This window comes from Panthera tigris, chromosome A3, assembly GCF_018350195.1.
Source record: "Panthera tigris isolate Pti1 chromosome A3, P.tigris_Pti1_mat1.1, whole genome shotgun sequence".
NCBI lineage: Eukaryota > Metazoa > Chordata > Mammalia > Carnivora > Felidae > Panthera > Panthera tigris.
In genome coordinates this window covers 99,973,536-99,987,396 of record NC_056662.1, presented here as the reverse complement: position 1 = coordinate 99,987,396, position 13,861 = coordinate 99,973,536, and the positions used below count along the sequence as shown (strand labels likewise).

General features: G+C 45.5%; 1 protein-coding gene and 1 long non-coding RNA gene across 6 annotated transcripts in view; one reads left to right on the top strand and one right to left on the bottom strand.

The window, feature by feature from the left end:
* The window catches only part of REEP1 (receptor accessory protein 1), a 109,164-nt gene that overhangs the window by 72,462 nt on the left and 22,841 nt on the right, over window positions 1-13,861 (top strand). For all 5 annotated transcript variants that reach the window (XR_006215862.1, XR_006215861.1, XM_042981906.1 and 2 more), the window contains exons 4-5: window positions 1,161-1,281; window positions 4,311-4,424. Coding sequence is in view for 3 of the 5 variants with exons in the window: in XM_042981906.1 (XP_042837840.1) it covers window positions 1,161-1,281; window positions 4,311-4,424 (235 nt within the window). In the remaining 2 variants the exon portion in view is untranslated. The remainder of the gene's footprint in view (window positions 1-1,160; window positions 1,282-4,310; window positions 4,425-13,861) is intronic.
* On the bottom strand, window positions 7,571-11,312 carry LOC122237373. The gene is made up of 4 exons (XR_006215863.1): window positions 11,184-11,312; window positions 10,533-10,569; window positions 9,937-10,038; window positions 7,571-7,695 (listed from the first exon to the last, which is right to left on the bottom strand). It is a non-coding gene; the product is annotated as an uncharacterized LOC122237373 (long non-coding RNA).

Sequence of the window (13,861 nt, the reverse complement as noted above, 5' to 3'; positions counted from 1 at the left end):
GTCTTATCTGTTTCCCGCTAGACCAAAAGCTCCAAGAGAGCAGGGATCAGGTCTTCTTTATTCACCATTGTCTACACAGTGCTCAGCACAAGCTGACACTTGTTGGTGCTGGTCAGTGTTTCTGTGATGCATAAATGAATAGTGTGCAGGACTTCAGACTCTGGAGTTGTATGTTACCTGCACCCTGAACCCTTCTTTCTTTTGGCACCAAAAAGATCAAGCTCTTTTTGCCTGCCGTCGACTTACGTAGGGTGAGTAGCATCCTTTTTGCTGTCAAGAATTTGGCTCCTGTCCCAGCCAAGAAGGGGAGGCTTTTATTCTCAGTCTGAAGATTCTTTGTCAGCTCCTCCCTGTTATAAAGCCTTCAGGTGCTTGTGCTTTCTTGGTCACAAGTGAAGAGTGAGTGACTGGATGTAGGGCACAGAGGAACATGGCCTTCCGAACCTACAGGCTGTGGCTGGAGCCCCAGCTCCAACCTAAACAAGCAGAACCCTGCAAGAAACACGAGCAGTTGCCAGGCATAGCCCGCAGGGTGATGGCTGGAGACAGCCTGGATCCCTGGCTGGCTTTGACAAAAAATGAAAACAAGAACAGACTTTCCAAAGAAGCCTTGGGGGGCACCTGGCTGCCTCAGTCAGTAGAACATGTGGCTCTTGACCTTGGGGTTGTGAGTTTGAGTCCCATGTTGGGTATAGAGAGTACTTAAAAAAATTAAATCTTTAGGGGCGCCTGGATGGCTCGGTCAGTTAAGTGTCCAGCTTCGACTCAGGTCATGATCTCACGGTATGTGAGTTCGAGCCCTGTGTCGGGCTCTGTGCTGACAGCTCAGAGCCTGGAGCCTGCTTCGGATTCTGTGTGTGTCTCTCTCTCTCTCTCTCCCCTCCCCTGCTCACATTCTGTCTCTCTTTCTCCTTCAAAAATAAATAGACGTTAAAAAAAATTAAAAATAAATAAAAATAAAATCTTTAAAAAAAAATAGAGGCCTTGGGCTTTTGCTCTGTGTTTGCAAGTGTACGCGTATAGCTTCATGGGTGGAGAAAGGAGGAATCTGGGAGCCTTGCAGCCTTGGGCAGGCACGAGAGGTGCTGGGCTCGTCCTTCATAGGCCCAGGCAGTGTTGCTGAGAACCTAACAGAACGTGTATTTTTCATCTCTCTCCAGGTTTCCATTCTATTATGAACTAAAAATAGCATTTGTCGCCTGGCTGCTGTCTCCCTACACAAAAGGCTCCAGCCTCCTATACAGGAAGTTTGTACATCCCACGCTGTCTTCAAAAGAAAAGGTAATTTATGCTGCTAAGCCTTTGTCACTCCTTCCAGCGAGTAAAAAATTTAAAAGTGATAAGCAAAAAGGACAGAGTGTTTTATTGTAGGGGACCCTAGATTGTCCCGTATTTGCCCCCAACAATTTGTTCCTTCTAATCTTCTTTTTAATCTATTTTTTGACATGTTTAGAAATAGTGGTGAAATCCTCAAAAAGATGTTATTTATCATTACTTGCTAAAAAACATTTGCGTACCTTGCAACAAAAAACAACAAAAGATTTGCTCATAATTCAACTCCCTAAACTGAATTTCCTTCCTTTTATCATGCTCAGCTCCTGTCCTTCTATAGACCTGATTTTTACATAGACTATTAAAAATCACTTTTAAAACTTAACATAGAAAAGTGGAGGCATAAAGAGATTAAATGCCTTGAGCATGTACCCAGGCAGCTACCAACAGAGACTGGAAGATAATAAATTTCTTGTGCAGGGTTACTTTATTGTTCAGTGATACAATATGTGTTACCAGTGGAATCCCTGCTGTTTTTGTAATTATCGGTTGGTAAGTACTAATGAGAACAGTCATAATAATTTGTTCATGCTGTTTACCTTTTGTGTTTATTTTGCATCAAAGTACTTCGCAAACATCTTGGCAATGAAAATATAGATTTGTCTAATGTCAGAGATGGGAAAAATAAGACAGGGGAAAATTGCAGGAGAGGGTCAGTAATAAGTAAGAATTCAAGTAAGAATTACAACTTATATCTCTTGAAAAGAAACTTAATCCTAAGCTTCTTATAAGACAATGTCACTGTCTGTAAAATGATTTTTTTGTTTAACATCTCCGCTGAACTTAATTTGCTGGATTTGCTTTCAGTGACTTGTTCTATAGTTTTTTTGTTTTTTGTTTTTTTTAAGGTTTCATACAATAATGAATGCAAAGTCCATTATCCATTACCTCTGCCTCACTAATTTGTTTTGGTAACTTCTTTTTTATGGATAGCAGTCTATTAAACCTTTCTTTAAAATAAAATTTTAAGTGAACCAAAAAAAAAAAAACAAAAAAAAAACCAAACCCAAATACCTAAAAACAACAAAAACACTTAATATACATATAATATTTGTGTCTGAGATCTTAAACATGTTTGCACATAAGCCGTTTGTACTTGATCTTGATTCATGATTCATGAACACCACAATACATAGAGATGGATTTCTTCTTTTGACTTCTTGTCTTAGAATAAATTGCCAAGGGTGGGATTATTGAGCCCAATATTGTATCATTCATTAATTATATTACATGACCTTCTAAACTGATTGGGATATGATTCTTAACATAAAATAGGAGCACTGTAGGTGGCTTTGTATATCAATTTCTGTTGTCTCTGAAAGTTGAGTACTTTGGACTTCTCAGGGAAGCTTTGAGGGAACATGTTAATTGCATGAGCAGACTACTATAGACATTTCTGAGAACCCTTTTAGGAACTAGGATACAGCACTGCCTGTCTCAGAAGGGTGGGTTTTGAGGAATAGGATCTCCCTCTTCCCCTGGTTGTCAAATCCCTACTCTTTCCGTTTCCCTTTCCCCAGATGCTGGGCTCACCCTGAAGCCACCAATCTAATTTCCATTGAAGTGAAGGTGGCTGACTTAAGAGCTGCCAAGAATCCCTACCAGAGTCAGTCAGGGGTCACAATGAAAACTTAGTGTGGTGACTTCCTGGGGAAGCCTTAAACCAGGAATGCACAGGGGTTGACTCACCCACGATATGCCTCAAAGCAAAGGAAATGCACTAATGTGCTGAACTTCAAATGAGCCTGAGGCCAGGTGTCCTTGTATTACTGAACTCCGAAATGAGCTACTGTAAGTTATGAAACAGCTGTTCTCCTACAACAGTGATAACAACCCAAACGTAACAAACAGAAAGAAAAAGCCAGCGTTGAAGCAGATCTGAAGTAAACCATTATTTTTGCCCCTGAAGGAGAGAGACTTCAATCCTTTTTCCAACCTCCCTCTTACCCTGGGGATGATGCTGGATGACTTCTCATCTCTGCTTTTATTTCATTATCTGTAAAATGATCTCCCTTATCAACAAAAATAGCACTAGTATCTCTTTCTGTGTCCTAATATCTCCCCTCAATATCTTACATGGAGAGGTATTTGGATAGAGTATTTAATAGTTACAGAATAGTAGAATTTTATTTTATTAAAGTTTATTTATTTTGAGAGAGAGAGAGAGAGAACACGTGCAGGGGAGGGGCAGAGAGAGAGAGGGAGAGAGAGAATCCCAAGCAGGTTCCATGCTGGCAGTGCAAAGCCCAATGCGGGGCTCGATCTCACAAACCATGAGATCATGACCTGAGCCGAAATCAAGAGTCAGACTGACTGAAGTACCCAGGCACTTCTTAAGAACTGTAGAATTTTAGAACTGCAAGGGCCTGATCCCCTTGAGATAGAAAGATGACAGTGGTTCTCACTCCATTGAAACCAGCCACTGTGTTAGATACTTTACTGGGATGATCTCATGTGATCCTCCCCGTGCTCCACCAATTAGGTACTATCACTGTCCTCATTTTTCAGAAGGCTAAATAAACACTTGCCGAAGCCTGACAACCAGTTAGTGGCAGGTCTCAGGTTAGAGGCTTCACTCTTGGCATTCTCTCCACCCTCAGTTCCTTCAGTGTCATATAGGATGGCTGTGTGTGGAATGGCACACCTGTCCACATCCAGGACCCCTGGAGCCTCCCTGGGAGGTTAGAGGACTTCAGGAACAATCGTAGGGTGTTGCTAGAAGGAAACCTTCCTGGGTCGGTAAATGGCTGTTTTTTCAAAATTCCTTTTTTACTTCCCTGTATCTCTTTCGTTTCCTTCCTTTCTCCCGTCTACCTTCCCCTCTCTGAACGCACACCCCAAAGTGCCAGTGACTTTTCAGTTCCAGTGAGAATCCGTGATTGGGCAAGCTGCCAAGCCCAGTGTTCAGGAGAAGGGAGAAAAAACAGAGATTTGTTTGAACCTTCCAACTCAGTGTGCCTCCGTTTTTCCTTCAACAGGAAATCGATGATTGCCTGGTCCAAGCAAAAGACCGAAGTTATGATGCCCTTGTGCACTTTGGGAAGCGGGGCTTGAATGTGGCGGCCACAGCAGCCGTGATGGCTGCTTCCAAGGTACTGTGTGGGGCCCTGAGCACTACAACCATGGGAGGATCTCGACCCTGTCAGCATGCCCTGCTTCACCCACACAAATGGGACAGGGCAGGCTCAGGACCAATCAGGGATTCCTCATCTTTTCGGGGGGTCCCTTTGAAAATCTGATGGAAAAAATAGTGAATCTCACCCCCAGAAAATTGTGTGTGTGCACACACACGCACAAATGATGTATGCGATATTAAGAGTTTCCCAGAGCTCCTGAAACTCATTGTGGGTCCCAGATTAAGAACCTCTGACTGAGTTGGAGCTAAAGCCTGGGAGAAAGAGAAAATGAAAAGGGAGGGAGTGAGTTCTTCTCTACAATTTCCCAGGGTGCACTGGGAGAGTCACCTACACTCAAAATAGCCAGGTGGGGAGACTACCTGAGTGAGTGGGTGGGCTCCAAGCTCATGTGGCCCACCTGACCTGAGGGAAGGAACCCAGGGTCCCAGAGGAGGTGAGTGGTACAGACATGGAGGAGGAGGATGCCTGTAGCAGCCGCAATTAACACTGAAGGAGGTTCAAAGTAAACTCTGGTCTGTGATGTAAGCATCACTTCTCTTTTCCATCCAGCCCCATTCACGTCCTCTGTGTTCCTTCCTAGCTTCTTCTCATGTCACGTTCTCCTTGTCATTATGTCCATTTCTCATTGTGTGCTCAGCCCTGAAAAATTCGATTGGTAGACATCTTCCCTCAGAGTAAATTCAGGAGATGGCCTTGTGTTTCCTGGTGACAGTCCCTTACCCCCAGTCCAAATGTGGAGTAGGGGTCTACAGTCGGCTGGGGATGGAGGAGAGGCAGTTATGCTAATGTTTGGGCAGACACACTGACTGGGAAGTGAGTTGTATGAGCAAAGGGAAGCTGTATGTCCTAGGTGGTGGCGTGAGGGTTGTAGGCAAGGGGGCAGACTTGTGAAAGGCTTTGGAAGAAGTCAGTTGATACCGACCTTGGTGCTCCATGGGCTCTGAGTGGATGGTGGGATGGAGCATGTTGACAGCCAGGATCAGGGGCCCGAGCTGGGTTTTCTATGTCCTGACCCAAGAGAAGCACAGTAGGAAGAAAGATTTACCCACTGGGGCTGAGCATTTGTTTGAAAAGTACTGTCTACCCGAAGTCAGGGAGTTCTACAGACAAAGGCTGGGAGAAAGAGAAGGGACACCAAAACGGAATGATTCCTATTCAGAGAAGGACCAGCTCCTTCTATAACACAGAACTGTAATGAGGTGTCCCTCTTAGTCCAATCGTTGCTGGCAAGGTGATGGATCCCAGTGAGTATCTTTGGAGGGGACATTCTGCTGTGGTATCCCAAGGAGATGTGTCAGGATTTACAAAGAGCAGCGAATGCCAAGATCCTTCTATTTGAGATGTAACCACTTTGTGCTTTCCTTTTTTAAGCTGAAAGATAAGAGAACTCTGACTTGCTAAATTCTTAAGTCATCAGGGCAACTTTGCGACATAAAGCTCCAGAAACCTTCTGTCAGTTCCTCTCTCCACCCCATCTCCTCTGCTTCTGAAGCCTGAAGAAAGATGGGTGCTGCTGTTTCCTCAGCTCAGTCATAGAGCATAAGTGCGGTATATTTATCGGGTTGGCTCAGTGTGGCCTCCTGGCCATACAGCTGCGTGTGGGTAAATTTTACTCCGATGGTAATTCTGTAGGGCCGTCCTTTTCCAGGTCTGCCTCAAGCTGGAGCCTCCAGAGTCTTGATACCATGTTGGCGAGCCGCCACCAGCCGCTCAGACCATGCGGGGAACCCCATGAGCCCAAGCCTCCAGCCGGGCACCTTACAACAACTAAACGTGAAGGAAGCTCCAGACAATCTGAAACTTGCCTCAGGAAATAACCGCTCACTAGTTCTTTCTAGTGCTCAAGTCGTGAGGATGCCCGCTTCCTGTTGAGTTTGTTTCAGATGAGAAAGTTTTCTGCCTTTTGGGGGCTTTGCTTTTCCTCTCCAAATATAAATATCTTAAGGGAGAAAACACATCTTGTCTTCTAAAAATAATGCCCTCTATTTTTGAAACAGATGTGGAATCCAGTCTGGCTGAGGAGTAAATCAGTGGTTTCCACAGCAACAATGGATCGCTCTAGGCAGGGGTCAAAGGATGATGACTCACCAGTGAGTCCAAATCTGGCTTTCATGTCCAAACCACCTGGGAAGCTTTGTTTTTATTTTTTTTAATAGATTCTCAGATGTGCTGATTCAGAATCTCAGGCAGTAGGCTCAATCTGTATTTTTAACAAGTTGCCCGGATGATTGTTAAACAGCCAGTTCTGAACAGGTCACTGCCTGAGGCCCCATCCAGAACCAGAAACGCACAGGTGATTAGGGTTAAAACACTTAACTTCTTTAACATTCCTGGGATGCAGATTTGGCTTCTTAGAAGCATTAACCTTGCGAATGAGAAAGTGAGGCAGGTGTGTGTGTGTGTGTGTGTGTGTGTGTGTGTGTGTGTGTGTGTGTGTGAATGTTTCATTTCCTCGAGACTTCATGCCACTTGAGAAATATTATGGTGGGAATACAAATTCTTCTCCCTCTTTGTAATGCTACAAAGAGCCCAGCACAGTGCATTGCACCCAGCTGAGCCCTGAACCACCTTGGTGATAACGGGAATAGTCAGAGCAATTTTATGAAAAAAAGATACTTTGCCCATGTACCCATGACTAGGGTGACCATAAATTTTAATGTCCAGACCAGTCCAGTACGCCTTTCTGGAATAATTACACCAGGAACCCACATACACGAACCCAATCCCAAGCAAACAGGGACCGATGGTCACCCTACTTATGGCTCCATTTTACGACTCCTGGGCCCTACCTTTCTCCTCCCAGAAAACACCCTCAACTCACAAATCAGTTCTCACTCTAAACATCTACTGCGTTTAGCCAGATGGACATGCAAGAGAGTGTGAGGTAACCGAAAGACTGTCTCTTACTTCAGAATAAAAGGAGGCTGGGATCAGGTGACTAGATGAAGGGTCATTTCTCCTCTGTCTTCTGCTTTTTTTTCCCCATCCTTTGAGGGCTCCCCAGGAGGAAAGTGTGGAGCTTAAAAGATCTTTTGGTTACTCTTTCTTTCTTTCTTTCTTTCTTTCTTTCTCTTTCTTTCTTCCTTTCTTTCTTTCTTTCCTTCTTTCTTTCTAATTAAAGTATAATTGACATGTAAGATTATATTAGCTTAAGGTGTACAACATGTGGCCACACTTTTAGTTAATACTTCTTTTCTTGTAATTTTTCTTGTATTTGAGCCCTTTCCTTAAAAAAAAAAAAAAAAGAAAAGAAACAGATGTTTACAGGGTTTTTGCATCATCAGGAGTGAAGAAACTTTGTAAACAGTATTGTACAAATATAAGTTGTTATTAACGTTGATATTTTATTTTAGAACTGGAAAAACGAAAACAACACAATTACACATGGGAAGTTTCTCCTCCAGGACTGCTAATCCCCCCTCCCACCCCCAGCTTTCCCCAGGGTTTCTGTCCCTGGGAAATGTCGATGCATCTTTTCTTTCTATGAAACTGCTCTGTCTCCTTCCTGAGGACACCCTTCTCTAGGACCATCGGTCTAAACGTCCCTTGTCTCTGAGTGGGCTCTGAGCCTCAAAGCTGGGTGTTTCCCAGCCAGTAATTTCACCCAGAGGGAAAATTGAGCCCCAGGTTTTTTAAAGACTAGAATTGGAAATCTTTCTCTCTTTTTAAAAATAATGCCCTAGAGGGGCGCCTGGGTGGCTCAGTCGGTTAAGCGTCTGAGTTTTGTTTTTGGCTCCGGTCATGATCACAAGGTCCGTGGGTATGAGCCCTGCGTGGGGCTCGGCGTTGACAGCATGAAGCCTGCTTGGGATTCTCCTCTCCCTCTCTCTCACCCTCCCTTTCTCATGCTCTCCCTCTCTGTCAAAATAAATAAACCTAAGAAAAGTAAAAATAATTCTCTAAAATAAACAAAACACATTCTCACAAGAAAGAGAAACCATGAGGAGAAAAACCAATTGATAAAAAGTTTTAAAACTGTGAGGTGTCCAAGGCCACCTTATCGCTCTTGAACTAGGAAGCACATATTAGGTCTCTTCCATCTGCCCCGTTCTTAGACCTAGTAAACAAACCTTGCTTTTTACTTGTCCCATAACTTGAAAAATAATGTTTTTTACTCCCCCTGGAGATCCGATCCTTAGAACAGCTCCTCCAGTACCAATTCTGTTGTTAAAGTCACCCGTTAAGACACTGCTGCAAGTAGTGCAATGGATTCTGGGTGCTGTGGATTCGGGGTTCTGCTTCCCCAGATTGTGTGTGGGTTTTTCTCCCTAGAATCTAATATTTCCTATTATATTGTTAGCGTCTGGAGATGAGGGACTCTAGATTCTTTTCCTTTGTCTCTTGCCTAGAAAAAAACAAAATAAAGAACCAGTGCCTACTTGTTTAGCATTCTGCATTCATAGCTACTCATCAAACCTTGTTGATCTGAAGAATAAACGTTTTTGATTCTCTAGTCCCGCTCTGTCCATTGCGGCTACTTACATTTGAATTAATTACAATTACGTAAATTTAAAATTCAATTTCTCAGTTGTACTAGTCCCATTTCCAATCCTCAGCAGCTGTGGTAGCAGGTGGCTGGCACAGATATAGACGGTTTCCAACATCACGGAAGGTTCTCTTGGGCAGCACTGCCCCAAGCCCTCTATGAAACGTCTTGGGTTCTCTTTGCCTTTATTTCCCCCCTTCACCTGCAGTGCCCTGGCTTTGACAGGACCCCTCTCTTACCCACTCAGCACTGTGGGGCCTCCTTAAATGAGGTTCAGCAGCAAAACAGGGAGATGGAAACTCAACCTATAGCACCACCCATGGTGTTGCTTTTATTTCTTCTTCCTTGGCCCAGTGCTGCTTTCACGCCATGACCTCCATTTCCCCAATCTGCCAGCCAAAACTCAGGCACTTTGCCTGCAGTTATGGTCAACAGCCGCCATGGGATAGCCAAGCCCTGGTTACAGGATGGCACCTGAACATGGGTACTAGAGCCACAGAGAGACAACTTGTGGTGTTTCCCCGCTCATTTTTAAAGTCCCACTCAATTTTGCCTTAAGAATAAAACAAACTCTACGAGATAGTTTTTGGCATAGTTAAACAAAAAAAGTCCCCTCCCTATTATCCTTACCTTTTATCCATCACTGCCTTATCTAAACTTCTTGCTTGAAAAAAATACTGCTTTCAAACCACCATGAAACTTTATTTTTGGAACCAGAAGCTCATTCCCAGAGGCTCATAAAACCAGTGATTTGCAGCTTCTGGCCAGACTGGAGTCGTTTTTCCTTGCCTTTGTTTTTTGTTTTTTGTTTTTTGTTTCTGGCTATCTATTGAATATTAATTAGGTGCAAACCACCTGTTTACAATTAATCAGAGGACAGGTATTGATTTTCCTTCTATAAAACTTCCCTGTGTCAGCTCATTCTCAGAAAGCATTTCCAAGAAAGAAGACTGCCATCCCCTCCATGTCTCTGTGTCTCACCTCACTGTCACACCCTCGTGTCTGCTCCATCCAGTAGCTGAGGAACACTTTCAAGCCATTGTGCTGGGTTACATCAAGTTGGCCTTCTCTCTTCTGTTTTAGCTAAGGACAGTGTGACATAAAATTAATATTTACACTTCACCATGGCAACCAGTTTTAAACCCCAAGATTATCTAAACTGCTGAACAACCTGCTGAAAAAGTTTGGAAGTATTGCCTGCCGTCTAAGTCTCTCAAACAAATCAGCTTGCACCCGAGCTAAGCTCTCTGCAACTTGTTGAATCAGAACCAAACAAGACTTCTTGCCAGTGTGGTTCTACCATGTTCGCCTTCATTATTCAACACCCCATCATCATCCTGGATCCCTCCTCTCCCGTGTTTCTGCTGGGACGACTATGGCACCTCACTCCACCTGGTAGATGGCTAGGGAGAGGAAAACAAAAGAAGACACAGTGCCACCAGTCAGCTAAAGAGGAAGGGCCAGGAACTCACACGGATGTCTCTTGCCCCCTCTCTGTTCCAAGTTTACCTGTGGAGGTTGTGTATAGCTGGATGCATCAAGGGTCCAGGTGGGAAGAGAGAAGCCTCCCTGCTTACCTGGTCTTGGAGAGGAGCCTGGTTGAACCTATGAGGTCTGAGAAAGCGTTTTCAAGATCACTTGTGAGCAGGAAAAGCTTATTCTTGGCTGTGGTGATGTGGCACCTTCTTAGTCACCTCCTCCTTCCAGACTCTTCTCTCCTGCTAGCTCCCTTCCTCCTCCCCTCGCTCAGCAGTGTTGAGTGGGATTTCTCCAGGGCCTCACCTTGCTCTCTTCTCCCTCCCAGGACCATCTCACCTTCAGCTGTCCCCTGATGCCTGGTTCCCAGATTAGCTTCTCTGCCTGGGACTCCAGTATTGCATTTCTGATTCTCTGCTGAACTTCTCCTCACCTTGTCTCCTTGGTATCTTTACTTAGTATTTTCCTAACTCTGAATCCACCCCTCCTCTTGTGTCCCATCTTTCTGATGACAATGAAATCACCACCCCTTCCAGACCTCCAGGCTCCAGATCTCAGTCATCTTTGATGGTCTTCCTTCTTCCTACTTACTCTTCAAGTCCTGCCCATTTTACATCTCTTCCCTTTCTCTAGGCCTTCCCCACACCCTTCCTTTTGGCTTGGACGATTGCAGTAGCCACCCAGATAGTCACTGCTGCTCTTCTTTGCCATTTGAGCTCTGATCCTAGCCTTTCTGTCTTGTCCCTCCTTACCTTTCTGGCTCCTCTTGTACTGCACTTACAGCACCACCTTCTGTGCTGTTCTAGAAATAGCACACAGAGTTGCTATTTCTAGACTTTTCTCTTTCCTGCCTCTGCTCTTGTTGGTCCTTCATCTGCCCCTGTCACCCCCTGTTTGAAATCCTTTCCACCCTTCAAGGTCAAATGCCACTGTCTCCATGGAAACCTGTTCTGATTCCAGGTGGAACTGTTCTCTTGCTTCTTGGTCCCCACATGGCACTCTGTTGTCATCATTAGAATTCATATCGTTTTTTTTATGTTTATGTATGAGAGAGAGAGAGAGAGACAGAGCATGAGCAAGGGAGGGGCAGAGAGAGAGGGAGACACAGAATCCAAAGCAGGCTGCAGGCTCTGAGCTGTCAGCACAGAGCCTGATGCGGGGCTTGAACCCATGAACCGCGATATCGTGACCTGAGCTGAAGTTGGACTGAGCCATTCAGGTGCCCCTAGAATTCATATCTTATCTGCATCCCTAGTAGGTGCTCAGTAAATGTTAAAGGAATGAAGGACTGTCGTACATATTTTTAGCTGTCACAGCTTATAGAGCAGTACTCCGCATCACGCGTGGACTTTGGGGGTAAGCAGGGCCCGATTAAACACCCCAGCTCCCACATTACTGCTGCACCTCTCTGAGCCTCAGCCTTTTCACCTGAAAAATAGGCATGATGCCACAAAACACTCATGAGATGATGGAGATAAAGATTTCAAAGAATGCAGAGCTCATACTAAATGCTTAATAAAGGTTGTCTGTTACTCACTTCTGTATGCTGGTTTGATCTCTGAGGTTGATCATTATTCTGTTGAGCAGAATAAAAGGAACAAGTCAGATGCTGGTGTTGGGAAGCTCTTTACAGTTCAGACTCTTCTGGAGAGGAAACTGAATTTCCCTGTCCTGTGGATCTAGGCTCTCTTCCCGTCTTTTCTCTGGTGCGGTAGCATGAGCACAGGATCTGGTGTTACTTGCACTCTTGTCCCCGGCCCGCCTTGCTGGTGCTGTGTCTCCCTGGGCAAGCCACCCTCCAGCCCTGGGCTTCAGGTCCCTCGTGGCTCTCGGCCCCATTTTCCATACAGTTGTTTCCTCCTCCTCTTCAGCCTCGTGGTGAGTGGGTCCCTGGGGCCAGCTTACAACAGTGAGCATCTGCCCTCCCCCAAGAGACAAGGAATGTCAAACCCATAGGTTGCTAGAGCAGGCAGGAGCCTTAGATGCCGTCTTTGTAACCCCACCACCACCACTTCTCAGGGGTGGACACTGAGACCCGGATGTTGAGTGGCTCACTCAGGGTCATACAGCTGTTAGTGGCCAAGCTGGGCTCAGAGTGAGACTTTCTAGTTCCCAGTCCCATTTTCCCTGAATCTCTCCAAGCACCCCCAGGCCCCCTCCCAGCCCCACCCCCCCCCCAACACATTGGGCTAATGTTTCCTGACCTTTATTTACTTGGGTTACGTCACCAGCCCCTGAGAACACATGGCTGAGTACCTGAGAGATGACTGTCTTGCCACTGAGAATTTTAGAATTGGTCACAGCCCTGGAGACAGTCAAGGTTGTCTGTCTCCTCTCGTGACCATTTTATATCAAACGTCCCTGGGAATTAAGAAGGTGCATTAATATACAAGAGGCGGCCAACAAATGCCACCAAAGCAGGCTCCCTCTTTGCCCTGAGGCAGGGCTGGGGCAACACTCAAATGCAGGATATAGTACATTCTAGGTGAAGGAATTTGGGTTACAAATACATGTTACCGTAAGATAGAGTTTCTTTAGAGCTTCATCATTTTTATGATAATATGGGCACATGTGCAAACACAACCATAGCTCCTCTTTTCACCAACAGCTGAACAAATTTGTCTTGTGGATGCGCCCCCCCCCCAGTCCTTTCAGTCCTTTCTCCCCCTCATTGTCCTTTAGCAACATCTCTCCTGTCTTCTGCCTGCACCACACCCCCAACCCTGCCCAGGAAGTGGGAACGCTACCACATCAACCTCCCCTCAGGGCCTTTGCCTTTCCAAGGAGGAAGCTTGGACAAGGCAAAGCTTCTAGCTGAGACTCAGTGGTGGACGTCTATGTGCGAGGACAGGGACATCAGCTGTGTGTGGAGAGTCCTTCCTAGGGACCCCGAAGCCCTATCACCAGAGTGCAGGCCTGGATCAGATGACCAGGCTGCAGTATTTTTCCCCTTTTGTTCCAGTGCCACAGCCCTGGCTCCACTCGAGTGTGAGCTCTCGTGTGAGACCTCCGCCGGTGTCAGCCAGCTGCGCTGTCTCCCTCCCTGGAACTTCTGCCTCGCGTTTTGTCATTTTTGTCATTTGCTGCCTTGTGTGCATTTGTGTCTTGATGCCCTAGCTAGACTGTGAGCTCCTTGGGAGTAGGGATCGCATCATGTTTCACGTTCATCTTTGTTCCTCTGTGGGGCTTCACACAGAGCTTTGTGAACACTCCCTCTGCATTCGCTCAAATGAGGGAAGGAGGAAGTGAGTGAGTGAGTGAGTGAGTGAGTGAGTGAGTGAGTGAGGTGGTGAAGACAGCATGGCTCCCTTCAATCCTGTTTTGTAGGCTTGGTGCCCATGGCTTTTTTTCTTTTCCCATTTGTCAGGTGGCTCGACTCTTTCATTTTGTCTCCTCTTTGGACCTCAGAGAAGGGCAGGTAACCCCGTTG